Below are 19,979 nucleotides of genomic sequence, written 5' to 3' on the forward strand. Positions count from 1 at the left end.
TAGTTTAATGAGAAGGAAGGATTAGTAGCCAGACAACTACGATACAGTGTGATATAGATTATTACAAAGATCTAGAGCTCTAGCAGTAAGGGAGCAGGGGAATCTAACAACCTTAAATTATGGTAGGGTCAGGTAGGGCTTCCCAGAAGTTACATTGGAGTGGCTGAGTCTAGAAGAGTGAGTATAAGTTATTGAGGTGGGGTTGGGGAGTGAAGTGGAACTTCAGAGGTTCCAGGAAGAAGAGACTGATTTGGTGGGGAGAGAGATAATGCCTGGAACTTGGACAGTAGCAACTGAAAATGGGGCTGAAGAAATAATCAGAGGCTAGAATGTTAAGGGTCTTTCTTTTACCATGTTAGGAGTTTAAATCCTATCCTTAAAGTGATCAGGACCTGCTAGAGGATTTTAAGTGAATAAGTGATATAAAATATAATTAGATTTGTACTTTAGAAAGCTTCCTCCAGGAGCAATGGTTTGAGTATAAGGAGCTGATATTGTTGTCAGGTGCTGTGGAGTTGATTCCGACTTACAGCGACCCTGTGTGACAGAGTAGAACTTCCTCATAGGGGTTTTCTTGGCTGAAATCTTGAAGGCAGCACGTCACCAGGTCTTCCTCCCATGGAGCCTCTGGGTGGGTTTGAACCGCCAACTTTTCAGTTAGCAGCAGAGCACGTAATCATTTATGCCACCAGGGCTCCCATTCAAATCTTATAAAATCAGAGTTGGAAGGGACCTTATAGATGACCTAGTCCAGCGCCTGCATGTTACCAATAAGTGAGTTTTTGTTGTTCACACAGTTTACTGGGACAGAGCTGGAGCAGGGGCCCAGGTCTCTTGACTCCCAGTTCAGTGCTCTTTCTGTTCTTGACTCATTTCTGATTCATGCACTTAGTACACCAGTTGTCCTAGACTTCTGTAGCCGACAAGTGCACACCTTGGTCTAAGATTCATTCTGCCTTACTGCAGTGAATCCAGTGTTTCTCTGTAATCAGTCTTTGTTGTCATTTTCTTCCTTAGGTAGACCTGCTCTGTTCTTTTTGAGTCTCCCTCTTGCCACCTCAAGTCTGTTTTCCTACACCTTGGTACTTCTTCTGCTGGTACAGGTCCTTCCCTCATTATTCCACAAAGATAGCTGACAACAGGCTATAACTTTTAAGACACTTACAGAGGTTTGGGAATCATAGAAGGGAATTAGAATACAGAAAACATTAAACTACATGCTAGATATCAGAATCCCAAGGTCACATATTTCCCAAGAACAAACAAATTTTAGAGCTATATTTAGATAGGGAACAGTTTCTTAAAGGAAACATAATCTCCAGAAATGTAATTCTGCCCCTAAAGAAGATAGCCTTTTCCGATTATTACATAGAACACTAGTTAGGTGGAACCATGTTGTCTTGAACCTCTCTATTGGAAATTAACCCATTGCCATCAAGTTGATTCTGACTCATAGCGACCCTACAGGACAGAGTAGAACTGCCCCGTAGGGTTTTCAAGGCTGTAAATCTTTATGGAAGCAGACTGCCACATCTTTCTCCCATGGAGCAGCTGGTGGGTTTGAACCACCGACCTGTCTGTTAACAGCCGAGTGCTTAACCACTCTACCATCAGGGCTCTTTATTTGATTTACTTATGTATAACCAAAAACTCATTTAAATATTTTCTAAAGAAAGAAGTTACCATCTGCTCCTCTTCTGGGCTGTCTTCACTATGGTTCTGACCTCCACAAGGACCTCCATGTTCTTTGATCATACCCTCATGTGAGCATATATTATCCATCTCCTTCCCTCCGCTGTACCATTTCCTGGCAGTTAATGTGGCCTGGACTCAGTCACCCTAGAAGTACATCATTCTTCTCTGCCTTTCCCTCTTATTAGCGCTCACTCTGTCTCATTCTTCTTCGCCTTCCCATTCTTCAAATGTTTTGAAAACAGGTTGTTATTTTTCCTTCTTTCCTTTTTTGTTTCCTTTTCAGTCTTTGGTTATCTCCAGTTCAGCCTGTTCCTACAATTCCACTGAAGGCAGGGTGGTAATAAAGATGCCTTCAAAGGTAATAGAGCAATTATTTATAAGAATTAATCACTAATTTAATTTCTTCTTAATTATAGAAAAGATTGTAAGTTAAGAGTATATTTCTTTAATTTGCAAAAAAAAAAAAAAAAGATAAGTATTCCTGCTTTTAGCTAATACAATTCAGCATAATGCATAATTACTCAAATTTGGGCGGTGGAGTTACAACTTTGCAACTTTTTTTAAAGCCAGAGCCTAGAATTAAAATTCCCACTAAAAAGCCCCTCATGTTTCTCAGGGTGTGTGGGCAGTGTCTGTAGTTTTGTGTATACAATGCTACACAACTAGTTCTTCAGCAGTAAACCTATTGCTCCTTCTTCAATTGATGAAGAAGGCTGTATATCACACTTCTAGTTAGGGGTCATATTGTAAGACACATAAAGCCTTCTTGTTTGATTTTATCCTAGGTATGAATTAATACAGAAGGGGATAATTGAACTTCGAGATGCTGAGAATGTTCCAGATGTCTATACCCAGAATATGTTTTTAGAAAATGAGAACAAAAATCTGAAGAAAGAATTGAAGCAACACAAACAGGCGGCTGAGTATGTTATTTTTTAAATGACCATTAAAAAATATGTATTATATTGGACTCAGTAAAAGTAAGAGTTGAAGGAGGCTAATCCGTAAATGGTGGTTAATGTACCAGAGCTTTAATTCTGGAGAACTGAATTATATTTAAATTCTAGTTGGAAAGAAGGTGAAAGACTTCACTAGCCAATTAAACAGATGACCACGACTCACAACTGCAGCTCATTGACAAGAGTGGAATACAGAGGGTTCTGAAGGAAACGGTGAATTTGTTATGTAACATTCACTTACATATTTTGATAATCTTTTCATGGATTGTGAAATTTTCTCCTGGAAGATAAGCTAATTTCTGAAATGATAGTAAAGTTATAGAAAGCAGAGAGGAGAGAAGGAGCTAGTTTATTCCTAGGAGAGGAACTTCACGATTTGAAAATTCCCCATAGGAAATCTTGGTTTTGTAATTTCCTATGAATTTGTGCATGGAGGAGAAACCTTTACAGTTTGAAGCTAAATCTCTCTGCATTGTTCTTCTTTTCTAAAATCAATGGAAGCCATGCAATTTTTAGCAAACAAATTTAGATAAGCAGCCAGTGTTACTCTGGAAAAGGCAAATGGGAAAATCTATTCATCTAAGGAAATGTTATATGGAAAATCACTCCTTAGATATGGAGCTGAGACAGTTCGTGCTTCATTTATTCATTTATTTTTATTAAACATATTTTAGGAGTGCTTTGTTAAACAATCCTATTAAAACAAAAATTAGATTAACAGAACTACTATATAGGAACATAATATTTTAAAGATCTTTCTAAAAAATTTTAATGTAAAGAAACAATACTAATGATTGCAAAGTGGAGGAAACGTTTATGGGCCTTAATAAACATTTATTCTAAAATAAACCCCTGCCTTTGAAAGGTGGCTGTAAATAAAGGATAATTTGTATTATCATTTATTCAGTTATTATATGCATTTATAGAAATATTTTTACAAGGTATGTAAATTTCATATTTTCTATAGGGTCACTATGAGTCAGAGTCAACCCAGTGGCAATGGGTTTTCTTGTTTGTTTTGTTTTTATGGGTGTACTGTTTGGCATTTAAAATTTTACATTTTACATAGAAGTGCATGATGATCCAAAAGAGTCATATGTTTTTAGAACCAGTGTTCTCTCTCTATTCTTGGTTCCGTTTCTCAGAAGTGGTTTGCACTGTTTGCTTTGATGCTCACTGTAATTTTGTATAGATACCTAATGGATGTGCTGGGAATTTGACACAGCAAATTTTTCAAAGTGCTGCCTGGCATACAGTTTTAGTTCCTGATTTCTTTTGAATTATTGCTTGAGTTTGCTAATTTTCTTTTGAATAGATACATCTTCTTTATGCAATGAGCTTTGCCCCAGTGACATTAAGTAATCATTATTGATGGCTGGTTGTTTATTGAGTATTATTTAATAACTGTAATCAAAATTACATGAACTATTAACCCATGCAAATTATTAATTTAATGTTAAAAGGAACCACGATTAAAACAGGTATCGCTCAAATGAAGTCTGTCTCTTGTTTGTGTTTACTAAAGTATCTGATTATAGTTTAGTTTCAGTTGGCTTATAGGTATTTCTCAAATATATCTCATTTGATATACCAAAAAAAGACCCCCCAAAAATGTATCGCCATCAATTTGATTTGATGCCAACTCATAGCGACCCTAAAGGATAGAGTAGAGCTCTCCCATAGGGTTTTGGGGGAGTGGTTGGTGGTTTTGAACCACCGACCTTTTGGTTAGCAGCTGAGTTCTTAACCACTGCACCACCAGGACTCTTACAAATTGGAAAAGGAAAATATTTATTTGCTTTTATCTACCTGACATGGCAAATCTGAGGAGAAGCTGCTTGACCCTTAGTAGATGTTTAATATTTATGTGTTGAATTCATGTTTTCACAGCACCTTTTAGTAAATATGCCCCTGTAGCCTAGTTCTATTGGATACATCCTCAGAAAATGCAGAATGGACTTTAGTGGGAAAAAAAAAAAAATCCCAGAGATACATCTGTCATGCTATAGGCTTACCCCAAATTGTAATGCTTTCCTTAACTAGGTTTTTCAGTTTGACTTGGGAGGATAATTTTCCAGTAGGAATTAGTGATAAACATGAGATTCCTTTTATGAAATTTGACATAATGTTTGCCTTTTTAAAGCTTAGGCTGTTGTTTAAAACAAGTGCACATGTTAAATATTTTTCAAATAATTTATTTCTAATATGCAAAAAAGTCAACTTACAGTCATGTATTGTCCTTGAGTATACTGGTAGTATTTAATGGTGTATGTAGCTGTATAGTTAATATTTATCTGGGGAGAGTTGCCTTGGAAAGAGTACTAACCTTAAATTTCAAATACCTATCTTCCAATATTCTGAAACTTATTAACTCAGTTTTCTTATTGTTAATCAGGGAGCAATTATATATAATATTATTAATTCCTAGGGAATGATGTGATAATTAAATGAGACAATCTATGTTAAAGAGCTGTGCAATACAGAGTGCTTTGAAAATGTCAGCTATCTTGATATATCTATATCTCTAAAGGCTGTCATCCCTAGACTTTTTTGTAATCATCACAACTTTAATACTTTTAAAATTCAGCAGTGATGAAGCATGGAGGAAGAAATGAAAGAAGGAGTATTTCACTCTAAAATATTGTTTGAATTTCTATAATTAATACAAGGACTTATCTTTTCCTGACTTATAATCCTCACAAGTCAAATAGAATTGCCAATTTTAAAACAAGAGAGGTTTTCATTATACGTGGTGAGATATAGATTTTCTTCTAAGATATATAGTTGGGGGAATAACTGTAAGGATAGTTTCTTTATATATACTCTAAGGGGTAAAAAGGACAATATTGTTAAAAAAATTATAGTTACATTTAAGGTAAAAGTATATTGCGTACTAGATAAGGAGAGGAATGACGTAAGAAATAGTTTGACATTCATATTTGGAAAAAGAACATAACTTTAGTTTTCTATTGGAATGTAGACCAATTATTATTTTAAATGAGGAGATTTAGAATTTAAGCGACCTTAAATTAGCAGAGAACTGATGTTTGAATGAAGACTAGAAAAGGCAGTATTTCATAAACGTTGTTTTAATTGGTAGCTGGCATGCCAAAAGATTTACAGTGGTCTGATGTCCACAAATAAATATTAGTAGTTTCATTAATTAGTAACTTTTTGGTTGATCTTGTTGTCTTTATTAACTAACATTTTATGTCTTTTCATACTGTTGTTGTTAGGTACTGACAAGTCAGTTCCAATTCATAGCGACCCAGTGTACAACAGAAGGAAACACTGCCTGATCCTGCGCCATCGTCACAATTTTTGCTATGCTGAGCCCACTGTTGAAGCGACTGTGTTAGTCCATCTCCTTGAGGGTCTTCCTCTTATCGCTGATCCTCTACTTTACCAGACATGAGGGTGTCCTTCTCCAGGGACTGGTCCCTCCTGATAACATGTCCAAAGTACTTGAGATGAATCTCGCCATCCTCACTTCTAAGGAACATTCTGGCTGTGCTTCTTCCAAGACAAATTTGTTTTTCTGGCAGTCCATGGTATCTTCAGTATTCTTTGCCAACAGCATAACTCAAAGGCATCACCTCTTCTTTGGTCTTCCCTTACTCATTGTTCAGCTTTCGCATGCATATGAGGTGATTGAAAATACCATGGCTTAGGTCAGGCATACCTTAGTCCTCAAAATGACATGTTTGCTTTTTAACACTTTAAAGAGGTCCTTTGCAGCAGATTTGCCCGATGCAGTATGTCGTTTGATTTCTTGACTCCTGCTTCCATGAGCATTGATTGTGGATCCAAGTAAAATGAAACCCTGGACAACATCAATCTTTTCTCCATTTATCATGATGTTGCTTATTGGGCCAGTTGTGGGAATTTTTATTTTCTTTATGTTGAGGTGTAATCCATACTGAAGGCTGTACTCTTTGATCATCAGTAAGTGCTTCAGATCCTCTTCACTTTCCAGTGAGCAAGGTTGTGTCATCTCCATATCCCAGGTTAATGAATCTTCCTCCAATCTTGATGCCTTCCTCTTCTTCATATATTCTAGCTTCTTGGGTTATCTTCTCAGCATACGGATTGAATAAGTATAGTGAAAGGATACAACCCCGACATACACCTTTCCTGACTTTAAGTCATGCAGTATCCCCTTGTTCTGTTTGAACAACTGCCTCTTGGTCTATGTACAGGTTCCTCATGATCACAATTAAGTGTTATGAAATTCCATTCTCCACAATGTTAATCCGTAATTTGTTATGATCCACACAGTCGAATGCCTTTGCATAGTCAATAAAACACAGGTAAACATCATTCTGGTAGTCTCTTGCTTTCAGCCAAGATCATCTGACATCAGCAGTGATATCCCTTCTTCCATGTCCTTTTCTTAATCCAGCTTGAATTTTGGGCAGTTACCAGTCGATGTACTGCTGCAACCGTTTTTTAATGATCTTCAGCAAAATTTTACTTGCATGTGATATTAATGATATTGTTCGATAATTTCTGCATTCTTTTGGATCACCTTTCTTTGGAATGAGCACAAATATGGATCTCTTCCAGTGAGTTGGCCAGGTAGCCATTTTCCAAAGTCTTGGTATAGATCATTGCTTCCAGCATTGCATCTGTTTGTTGAAACGTCTCAGTTGGTATTCCGTCAATTCCTGGAGACTTGTTTTTCACCAGTGCCTTCAGTGCAGCTTGGACATCTTCCTTCAGTAACATCGGTTCTTGATCACGTGCCACCTCCTGAAATGATTGAATGTCAACCAGTGCTTTTTGGTTCAGTGACTCTGTGTATTCCTTCCATATTCTTTGGATACTTTGTGTCGTTTAATATTTTGCCCACAGAATCCCCCAGTATTGCAGCTTGAGTCCTGAATTTTAATTCAGTACTTTCATCTTGAGAAATTATGAACATATTCTTTCTTCCCTTCTGGTTTTCTAACTCAAGGTCTTTGTACATTTCATTATAATACTTTACTTTATCTCTCAAGCCACTCTTCGAAGTCTTCTGTTCAGCTTTTTTACTTCATTGTTTCTTCCATTTTCTTTAGCTGCTCTATGTTCAAGAGCAAGTTTCAGAATCTCTTCTGACATCCGTTTTGGTTTTCTCTCTCCAGTCTTTCATACTGTAGACACAGCAAATAATCTCAACCAATGGTTTACTCCTAATAGCACCAGTGTACTTGTACTTTAATATCCTGTATTCTGGCTTCCACCACTTACTCTACTGAAGTGACCTTCATGGACCCTAACGTACTCCTGTTTTCCAAATTCAGCAGTCTTTTTTCCATCATGATAAATGGAGAAAAATTGATATTTTCAAAGTTTTTCATTCTACTTGGATTGACAGTCAATGACCATGGAAGTAGTAGTCAAGAAATCAAATGCTGTATTGCATAAAGCAATTCTGTTGCAAAAGATCTCTTTAATGTTCTATAAAGCAGAGATATCACTTTAATGACTAAGGTGCTCCTGATGCAGGTCACGGCTTTTTCAGTTTCATATGCATGTGAAAGCTGGATAAAAAAAAGAAGACAGAAGAATTGATGCATTTGAAATGTGGTGTTGACAAAGAGTATTGAATATATCATGGTCAGATATAAAAGGAACAAATCAGTTTTAGAAAAATACAACCGGGATGCTCCTTAGACTTGAGGATGGTGAGACTTTGTCTTGTTTGCTTTGGACACATCATCAGGAAAGACCAATCGCTAGAAAAGGACAACATGTTTTGTAGAGGGTCAGTGATAACTCGGAAAGCCATCAATGAGATGAATTGACACAGTAGCCTCAACAATGGGTTCAGACATGTTAAAGATCATGAAGATTGTGTAGAACTTGGCACCATTTTGTTCTGTCATACATAATGTCACCATGAGTAAGTGCCAGCTCAAAGGCAACAACATTTTGTTTTTCATCCCTCTTCTCTCTCAACTTCTCTGATGCAGCATGCTGTCTGCCCCTCCTTTCCTCTTCATTGATATCTCCAATAAGATAGCCAGTAACTAACTACATGTGGATATTGACAAATGTATCATGTAACATATCGAGTGGTGGTAAGTGATCTGGAGAAAAATAAGACAGATGAAGAAGAGAGACGTGAATAGGCTTCCTGTTTTATATAGGATAGCGAGAAAAGTCCTGTCAATCATCTGAAGAAGCTGAGGGAGCAGACCATGTGTAAACTTGGAAAAAAATAATTTCAGGCATAGGAAAAAGGAGGTTCAAAGAGCCTAAGGTGGGAAAGCCTGGTTTGTTAGAGGATTAAGGAGGATGCCATAGTGGCTGGAGCTGGGAGTTAGTGGTAGTCGCCGTTGTTAGAACTTTGCATTTTTCTCTGAGTGAGATGGGAAGCAGAAACATAATGTGAGTTGGCTTCTCTTTGGAGAATAGATTGGGTAAAGGGACATGAGTGGTAACAGGGAGAACAGTATATCCTGCAAAACCTTCTTCTGGACTGATTTAGCTGGTTACGTGGATCTATTTATCTGGTTAACAAATTCCTTATGGGACAATTTCTTGCTAGGAAAATATTTGCTACATTTCTTTTTTTTTTTTTTTTAAATTTAATTTTTTTAAAATGGTACTTTAGATGAAGGTTTACAGAACAAACTAGCTTCTCATTAAACAGTACACATATTGTTTTATGACATTGGTTAACAACTCCATGACTTGTCAACACTCTCCCTTCTTGAATTTCTGTTCTCTATTTCCAGCTTTCTTCTCCCCTCCTGCCTTCTAGTCCTTGCCCCTGTACTGGTGTGCCTGTTTAGTCTTGTTTTGTTTTATGGACCTCTCTAATCTTTGGCTAAAGGGTGAGCCTCAGGTGTGACTTCATTACTGAGCTAAAAGGGTGTCTTGGGGCCATACTCTTAGGGTTTCTCCAGTCTCTGTCAGGCCAGTAAGTCTGGTCTTTTTTTCTGACTTAGAATTTTGTTCTACATTTTTCTCCAGCTCTGTCCAGGACTCTCTATTGTGATCCCTGTCAGAGCAGTCAGTGGTTGTAGCCAGGCACCATCTAGCTGTACCGGACTTAGTCCGGTGGAGGCCGTGGTAGCTGTGGTCCATTAGTCCTTTGGACTAAACTTTCCCATGTGTCTTTATTCTTCATTCTCCCTTGCTCCTGAAGGGGTTAGACCAGTGGAATATCTTAGATGGCGGTTCACAGGCTTTTAAGGCCCCAGACCATTTGCTACAATTTTAACCCCACCCAAACTTTTGTTAAGAATAGATATTGATATCAGACCAGGTATTATGGGTGTAACAACACAGATATGTAATGCTTTGTCATTTGTTAGATGTAAGAATGTAATTAAGAATGTAATATTTCTATTCCTGAGGGAATCATTTTAAGTGTTTAGCACAAAGTCTCTTTAGTTAAACTTTTAATGATTTTTGCAGGAGTAAGTTGATGATTTTCGCTCCTTTTATAGCATTGCTTTGGAATAGACATCATTTTGCATTCATGATGGGAATTTAAATAACTTTTCTATCAAACTAAGTCTTGCCACACTGGGATATTGTCTTCCTTTGCTATGCTTCTACATTAAGGAAATAGAATGTAGACTAGAAAGGGTTTATTGAGGGTCCTGAAGATTTGGCAGAAAATAATACTTACTAGAATTACTAACTAGAAAATTAAAATGTACCATTTTTAAAAATAATGAAATACTTTATTTTATCTTCTTCTAAAAAATGTACACATAATGAAAACTAAAATGGCAATTAATCTTGATGAAAAATGAGGTACTTTACTAACGGGTCCTGATTTCATTTCTGAAATTCACTTCTATAAAAGGTCACAGAGCCCCCAGCTTTTCTGAGGATCAGTTTAACTTAATGACTTTCAGAAACAAACACAGTGGAAATAAAGATGATAATGAGGCCCGTAAAATTTCGTGCTTTAGTGTTTAGGTAGTTGCTTGTTAAATGAAGTAGGTATTTTCTGTGGACATGAGTATACTTCTTTCTTTTTTGGTTAAGAGCATAATGAAAGTTTACCTTTAAGCTAGTTGAATGGCAATTCCACTTTGGCCATGCAAAAACTATTCCCATATTAATTTTAGTGAGTTAAATTAATTCATTCATAAGAAAATAATGAAATAATTGGTAATTATATACTACTGTTATCAGAAATTACTTTGACTCAGATTTTCACATGAGAAGAATATATGGCAAGGATGACCTACCTTGGAGCAGGTAAATAGGAAAATGTTTTTTTTGCTAAATTATAACAAAATTATTCAATAAATTCATTATTAAATGGTTACTCCAAAATGCTTAGTTAAAACTATTTAGTGAATGAAATTATTTCACTGGGGCCACTCATTTAAAGATAAATTTATTTAGAGAATACTATAAATCACATTCATATCATGTTGAAAAATGAAGTTTATGGATGAATTATATGACATGGTAAGAATATGCATATCTCAATATTATATGCTCTAATTTTGGATTTTACAATGATGGTTTTCTAAAATGAGGAAGTTAGTCATTCTACCATCTCATTAAGAGAAAGCTTGTGAGAACTGTGTTCTATATGTTAAACAAATTTAAACAGAATGTTTCACTGTATAACTATTATTTGTGTTGTACTTGAAACAATCTCTATGTTTGGTGTCTGTGTTAATAGAAGTTTTTTTTTTTTAACTCAAAGATACTCTACTAATCTAATGAGAAAATATTTATAGTTTAAAATATTAGTTGCTTATATGACTATTTTAAACTTTATTCTTCAGTCAACTTTTATTTTCCCTTTACTAGGCAGATGGGAATCAGGAAGGTCATAATAGAAGAAGTGTCAGCATGAAATGAATTTAAATTGTTTTACTGAGTAGATTTCATTTGTGCAAACAGAAAGCAAGTCTCTGAAAACCAATTTAATGGTCAGAAAAACTAAGATCTAATACTTCAATCAATTCCTATGCTGTCTTTTCTGGGATGAGCACAAATAGACCCCTAAATATATGTTAAAGTAGTGAGTTGACGCAATGCCGTACATTTGTGGTTCTGCTCAAGAAACTTTGCAGCATTATTTTTCAGAGTTTTTAAAAAATCTATTGTGGGTTTACATTTTAGATGAGATAAATAAAACAAGCTCATTTCTATGATGTATCAAGTTATTGAAAGTAAGACAGTAGACTCAAAATAGGCTTTCATAAAAGTTCAAATTCCTTTTGTAAAACATACACAGTTTTACTAGTAATCGTGTATTGTGATTGTTTTGGACCAGCGGAGGAGACTTAACTACTTATTAGCACTTTCTCTATTTTGGTTAGATAAATCTAGCTGTTAGGGAAATTGAGTAATCTGTTGTACTATACTAAATAGTTATAGTAATATAATCGTGCTGCTGCTGATAATAATAGTAAAAATAGCATTAAGTATTTTCTATGTACCAGACAGTATGCAAGCCACTTGACTGAAGTCTTTAATTGAATACTCTTAGATGCCTGTTACATGCCAATTTGATGGGTGCTGAGTCTGATGTGTACAGAGGTTACATAGCTTGCCTAAAGTCACATTGATATACAATCTCTTCTATATTGAATATGATCTTATTATCATACTATAATTACTGAAGCAACTGAATCAATTAGCTGGTTATTGGTAGAGATACGATGTTACATTTTATCTACTATTCTATAACAAATACTGTACTATTTTTGAGATGAACTCTCATTAAACCTGGCACATTTTGGAACTAAAATTGTTTTTATAGGTGTATCAGGACATTCTGTCAAACTTAAAATAATGGGCTTAAAAGGAGTGTCCCAAGTCATCTTGTCATTATTCCTTTTTCAAAGTGTTTGTACAGATTTCTTCTTCCTTTTTGAGAACAATTTATGTCTTCTATTGCAGTCTTGTCCCATAATTTTAAATGAGAATAGGATCATTTTATAAATGGGTGAGAATTCAGGTGAGATTCTTGTGTTTTCACAACAAAATGTTAACTCAGACATTTATATTTTTCTGACCACTCTGCTTAAGCTCTCTCCCTCTTCTTGCTCCTTACTTGCTAGACTCAAGGTCGCAAATAGCCATATAAATATATAGCTAAAACTAGAAATTTGAAATATTTTGGGATCAGTGAAGCCATGCACAAGAGTCAGGTGATGTCGAAAAGACTTTTCACAGCATAATGGATTGTCTCTTGTAAGTCTCATAATGAACTTGACACTGAAAGTTATATTCCTAGTCTATCCACAACAAAAAATTTGAAAGATGTATTTATAGTCTTATTTTGAATGTAGGCTTTATTGTTGTTGGATGCAAACCATCCTAAACCGTGGTATATTTTGTGTTAATAGTAAGTATGTAAAGCTCTAGTACTAACATTGAAAAAGAAAGTATGCATACTTGAAGGAAAATTAACATTAATATTTGTTTTTAAGATAGAGAAATCTTGGCCAATATAATAACAAATAAAAAAGAAACTTTTCATTCAATATTATTGTCAGTATCATTTTTTGAAAATAATTCTCTTATAACAGTGGAAAAAAATGGGTGGCGCACTATGTTGTAAATTGAGCTATAACTGTGTTTTTTAAAATGCATATAAAAATGGAAAAATGTGTCAGTTTCAAACAACAGCATTAAATAATGTACAGTCATGCATCATTTGATGTCCAGTGGTCTGTGAAATAGAACATTATGTGATTTGACGTTGTGCAAACACCATATTACATGCAGGCAGTCCCAGGGTTATGAACATCCAACTTACAAACAACTTGTACTTAAGAATGAACTACCGTAAAGCCTATTATATTAAAAATTTGAGTTAAATACATACAATGATTTGTAATAATGAATGCACATTACTTTGTTACACACATGAAAACATTGTGCGGTTTGGAAGTATTTCTTAAGTATTATGTACACTACATCCCTTTCTCTGATCGGGATTTCTGAACTCTGTTATAACTTTATGGGACCATGTATATATGTGGTCAGACATCGCCCAAATGGATGTTATGCGGCACACGACTATATTCTAATGTACTCCAAAGACTTCTTGAACCAATAGTTAGAACTGCTGTTAACTGGGTTTGAACTCAGGGAAAGCATGGACAGTAATGGCTTTTGATTTCATTGGTTGTTGTTTGCCAGAAATATCATCTGTAAAGACATGTTAATTTGCAAAGAGCTTGATGGCAAAATAATAAAGGATTTTTTTTTTTTAAAGTTATCTAGATAGGGAAAAAATGCAGAACAGAATTTCAAATTCTCATGGACTCCAGACTTTCTGGGTTGGATGAACCCCTGAGACTATTGCCCTGAGATAATCTTTAAAACTTAAGTGAAAAGTATCACCTGAAGACTTCTTAAAACTAAACAGTAGTTTAGTTCAACTAGTAAAAAATGTCTGCCTTGAACATTATACTCTTTCAAGAACTATCTGTATGAGATCAAAGAGACAACAGCAACTCAAAAGATTAAATAGGAACCTTAGGGGGCAGAGAGTTTATGTCAGTTGGAGAGGAACAACTCAGAAAAGGAGGGTGAGAATGGTTGCACAACTGGAAAGATGTAATCAGTGTCACTCAATTGTACATGTAGAAACTGTTGAATTGTTATATGTTTTGCTATGCATATTCTCATCATCAACAACAAAATAAAATAAAAAAAAGACTTAGAAGATGTATCAGTAAATTCTAAAACACTGACTTTATTTGGATTCTGATTTTTAAAAAAAATTGAATTATGACATTTATGAGAATTGGAAATTTGAACTCTGGCTGGTTATTTTATGACATTAAGGATTGATTGTTAATTGTTTTATGTATAATAATTATTTGTAAAAGAGTGATCCTTACATTTTAGAGTTAAGTATTGAAATGTTTATAAATAAAATGATACAATAGCTGGAATTTGCTTCAAAATAATATGGGAAGGAGGAAATGTTTGAGAGTGTGAATGGGCAGGATTGGTTGTTGGGGCTGAGTGATGAGTACATAGAGAATCATATACATATTTTTACGTATGCTTGAAGTTCTCTACAATAAAAAGTTTTTAAAAATCTTAAGTTAGCTACATAAAATATGTTATTGTGTGCATGATGAGAAAATAATCTATGACAGGGAAGCTTGGAGACTGTTAGTTCACATCAAGACCTTACATGGTGTGAATATGCAGCAGCCATTATACCAATCACTAAGAAAATAACTGCCTCAAGAGTTGGCATCTTGATTTTCTATGACAGTAAACTGACGATTAAAAAATGGTGGTAATTCTTAAGTTTTTGAGAAACTTAACATGAGAAGTAGTACTCAGTGATTTGCATACCCTAGCTTACCTTGGGAAAATTGTTACATTTCAAATTCATGGTTTATGTCTTAGGTTTTGCTTTTCCTTCATAAAGTAAAGCAAAAGTGAAAAAAAAAGGGTAAAAACTTGGAAATAATAAATTGTTCATGTAATCATTGATATATTCATTAGATGATTTTTCAAGTTTGAATATTTTAATAAACAGTTCTTCTACAAGATTATTGCCATGAAAATGAGGTCAAGGGTTAGATACAGAGAGTTGATGAGGAGTACTGTCAGTCTTTTGACACATTGTTTATTTACATGTGAATGAAAACTACAAAATAAGCATTAATATAAAGAATGCAGATTATCAAAAAAATAGAGGAAGAAGAAGAAATAGAGGAAGGAAGAAGAAAGAATGGATCAGACGTTTTCAGTGCACTCTATGCCACACATGACTTGATCTTGCAGCATGAAGTCTTACTGATCAGCATGTACCCCATCAGGAAGAGCCTGAAAACCTAGCCTCATCGCACTTCTTTGGCAGCATCTGAGTCACAGTTTCTCAGTGATTGCTGTGACATAGTTCCTAAAGCGAAAGTCTATTTCTGTGCATTATTTTGTATGAATCTGAATTTTGAAATATTGTGACACAGAGAAGCAGATTTCTTCCATTCTGATCTTAATATGAGATGTCAGTGCTCTAATTGAGTCCATTTTTCAGAATGTGAGTTTTAGTGCAGTAGTGCTTTGTTAGTTAATCAAGACTGTTAGAGAACTATTTTTTCATTATAAGTGATATTTTACATTAATATATTAAAACTAATGTATTATGGAGATGCGTGAAAAACATTAATTTTTTACATACAGCCTGTGTGTAGAAAGAATTCTCTTGCTTGATATATACTAGGGATTAGTAGAAGATATATCCAGTTGAAGAATACTTTTCTGTTACAACATTGATATTGAAGACCTTTCTCATCAAATTATCAATTGTGTCTAGTAATATGATCTGTAGGTGGCATAAATTTTCAATGTGTATTACCAGAATAAAATCTTGATTTTCCACAATTTATATGCTGTTTTTCCCCAATTATGAGAACTAAATAACCCAGTATATTCCCTTTTAGCCTTATATTCTAGAAAGCTTTGAATTAAATTTTGTTAAGCCTTTTCCTTTATTTGTAATTATTTTGAATTATCCTCTTTTATATGTATTTATATGTTGCTAGCCCAAAAAATACTCTTTGGAAATATATGGGTTATAAATTATTCTGGCAGCATACCTTTAATTTTCATTTATTTAAATGAAATGTGGATGAATAATTAATTTTTGAAACTGTAGGTTTTAGCCTTTTCATCCTCTACTCCCGTACACATTATGTTGGTTGTGATACTTCAGTGAGAATTATAGTGGTATATTTATTTTTTCATTTATCTTCTGAATTGTGCAATACTTCATTTGAACTGATGAGTAAATAGTTTTTCAGAAAGGAATTAGCAGTGATTTTACGATTATTATTATTATTTTCAGCAAGGCTAGAGAAGATCTGCTGAAAACTCAGAAAGAACGTGATTTTCATCGAATGCACCACAAGCGAATAGTCCAGGAAAAAAACAAATTAGTTAATGATCTCAAAGGGTAAGCTGCTAATATTTGTTGAAATATTTATCAAGGAATTATTTAATTAGCGTTAAGTAACTAATAGTAACTTCTCAAGTAACTTCTCTGGTAGAAGGTTTCAGACAAAAGTTCAACATTTATTGAACATCTACTGTGTGCCAGACACTAGACTATGTGTTTGAAATACAAAGTTAAGTAAGTCTAGGCCCTTTCTATAAAGGGACCCAGAGACTAATGGGGGAGGGAAAGAGAATTATGCAGAATATACTGCACTGTTGCTATGCTGGTCACTCAGCCAGACTGGAGCACTAGAGGGTTTAGGTATGTATTTCCAGAGGAATTAAATTCTAAAGTATAAGTAAAGACTTCATAGAGTGAGGGAATGGGGTCAGTAGGGTGCTCTGGGAAGATGACACATGCTGTATAAAGGCACCAAGTCGTGAAGGAACTTGACATGTTTACCAGACTGCAAGCATAGAGAGCAAAGTGCAGATGAGGCTTGATGAGTAGAGGCATTATGAATAACCTTGAATTTATGCTGAGGCTTTTAGAAATTATTCTGAAGACATTGTTTAGATTTGTTTCACTCACCTCTCTTCTCCCAAAAAAATAATTTACAGTCCTTAACTAAAATTCCCCTTTGTTTGCTCTAGGGCAGTTCTGTCCAATAGAACTTTCTGTGATGACAGAAATGTTCTGTATCTGCACTGTACAATACAGTAGTCACTAGCTGCATGTGCTTATTGAGTACTTCCAATGTACCAGTACAACTGAGGAACTAGATTTTTAAGTTTTTAAAATTTTAGTTAATTTAAATTTAAATAGCCACCTTTGGCTAGTGGCTACTGTCTTGAACAGCACAGTTTAGGAACGGTAGTAAGAATTACTGTTTTTTCTAAGTTTACCCACCTAGCTATTATCATTTCTCAATTTCCTATAGTCTGTCTCATGGAGTTTCAGAATTCATGTAATTTCAAACTTAGTAATATATTAGAAAGTAGAGTTTTCTGATTTTTCTTAAGTTGAACCTCCATAGGAATAAACCACCAGTTTAAAAGAGATATTAACTTAAACATTTAGTTTTTAAACTTTAAACTGAAAATATCCCCTGAAGTCATCTTAAAACTGAACAATAGTTTAGCTTAAGTAGTAAAAATGGTCTGCCTTGAGCATTATTCTCTTGTAAGAACTATCTGTATGGGATCAAACTGACAACAGCAACTTGAAAGATTAGACAGGATCCTTGGGGGGCAATGAGTTTATGTTAATGAGGGAAGAACAATTCAGAAAAGGAGGGTGAGAATGGTTACACAACTTGAAAAATGTAATCATTGTTACTAAATTGTACACATAGACACTGTTGATTTGGTGTATGTTTTGCCATGTATATTCTCAACAATGACAACAAATGAATAAAATTTAGAAAGAAAGACTTCAGTCTAGGAAACCCTATGGGGCAGTTCTACTCTGTCACATAGGTTCCCTAGGAGTCAGAGTCAACTCGACAGCACACAACAGCAACCAACAGAATAAAGAGGGACATAAAATTTAAATGTCCGAAATGCCTTGATTTCTTTCTTCCGCTCTTACGGAAGGCAGGGCATTATCTGAAGTAATTAAGAGGAAATATGGTTTGCATTTCCTTGTAGCAGGATTTGAAGTGTCGATTGTATTACAAGATGAGTTTGATGACCATAGCTTTATAGCTTTAACTATGTACTAAAGCATAATATAAAGAAAAATCCACATACCAAAAAAAAAAAAAAAAAAGAGGACTTACTCTCCTCCCACTCCTTGTCCTAATACAAGCAGGCTTTAGTACTTCAGTATCTGTGTTGATGGCAGTTTGAGAGAATCTCTGCATATGGTTTTGGCACCTGAAACATAGTTCCCCACTGTTGCTTCTCGGATGGTCGGATGGTCTACCCTTTGGTAAATTACTACATCATTTCACTTGTTTTTTGAGTCTGTCTATGTTGAGTCTGTAGCCTATGTTTTGAGTCTCTAGCCTGTATGCTGAACAAATAATCCAAGAAGCTGGACTATATGAAGAAGAATCAGATAATCCGAGAAGCTGGACTAGATGAAGAATGGGGCATCAGGATTGGAGTAAGACTCATTAACAACCTGCAATATGCAGATGACACAACCTTGCTTGCTGAAAGTGAAGAGGACTTGAAGCACTTATTGATGAAGATCAAAGACCACAGCCTTCAGTATGGATTACACTTCAACATAAAGAAAACAGAAATCCTCAAAACTGGACCAATAAGCAACATCATGATAAATGGAGAAAAGATTGAAGTTGTCAAGGATTTCATTTTACTTAGATCCACAGTCAATGCTCATGGAAGCAGCAGTCAGGAAATCAAATGACACATTGCATTGGGCAACTCTGCTGCGAAAGACCTCTTTAAAGTGTTAAAAAGCAAAGATGTCACTTTAAGGACTAGGCTGCACCTGATCCAAGCCATGGTGTTTTCAGTAACCTATATGTATGCAAAAGCTGGACAGTGAATAAGGAAGACCAAAGAAGAATTGTTGCCTTTGAATTATGATGTTGGCAAAGAATATGAATATTCTATGGACTATCAAAAGAACGAACAAATCTGTCTTGGAAGAAGTACAGCCAGAATGCTTCTTAGAAGCACGGATGGCAAGACTTTGTCTCATGTACTTTGCACATGTTATCAGGAAGGACCAGTCTGTAGAGAAGAACATCATGCTTAGTAAAGTAGAGGGTCAGTGAAAGAGAGGGAGACCCTCAACGAGATGGATTGACACAGTGACTTCAACAGTGGGCTCAAGCATAACAACGATTATGAGGATGGCGCAGAACCAGGCAGTGTTTCGTTCTGTTGTACTCAGAACCGACTTGACCACACCTAAGAACAACAACAGCCTATGTTCAAAATTATATCATACTAGTTAAATTTCTTAGTATATAAAAATCCAGTATTTTCAGATTATGCTTTTTTCCTCCATATTTTGTTATCTTGGGGGCCCTGGCGAAGAAACCCACAACCATTGTAATCCAGCCTGCTTGGTGTATACTCAAGATAGCCCTTATTTCTGCATTTATCATCAAGAGTAATGTCTCCATTTAACCATCTGGATGAATCACTAACATGCATTTTGTAAGGACCTAAAACAAAATTTCAACGATGCCATCAGAGTCACACACACACACACACACAAAGAAAAAAAACACTAATTATCAAATTAGCTAATCACCGTTGAACACCTTGTCTAATAACTGTGCCATTGCATAATAAATCAGGTAAATAAGAGTTTTTTTTTTTTTTAAATTATGCTTTAGGTGAAAGTCTACAGAGCAAATCCATTTCCCATTTGATAGTTTGTACGTAAAGTGTTTCGTCACCTTGATTTCATTGCCCACAATGTGGGAGGAGTGTTTTTGATGCTAGGCAAAGTTAGAT

At 35.1% G+C, this 19,979-nt stretch overlaps 1 protein-coding gene across 1 annotated transcript in view; it reads left to right on the plus strand.

The window, feature by feature from the left end:
- SPAG16 (sperm associated antigen 16) overlaps positions 1–19,979 on the plus strand; it is a 999,944-nt gene that overhangs the window by 28,346 nt on the left and 951,619 nt on the right. The window contains exons 5-6 of the mRNA XM_004376284.2: positions 2,481–2,618; positions 16,450–16,557. Coding sequence (XP_004376341.1) covers positions 2,481–2,618; positions 16,450–16,557 — 246 coding nt within the window. The remainder of the gene's footprint in view (positions 1–2,480; positions 2,619–16,449; positions 16,558–19,979) is intronic.

This window comes from Trichechus manatus, unplaced genomic scaffold (assembly GCF_000243295.1).
Source record: "Trichechus manatus latirostris isolate Lorelei unplaced genomic scaffold, TriManLat1.0 scaffold00041, whole genome shotgun sequence".
Lineage (NCBI taxonomy): Eukaryota > Metazoa > Chordata > Mammalia > Sirenia > Trichechidae > Trichechus > Trichechus manatus.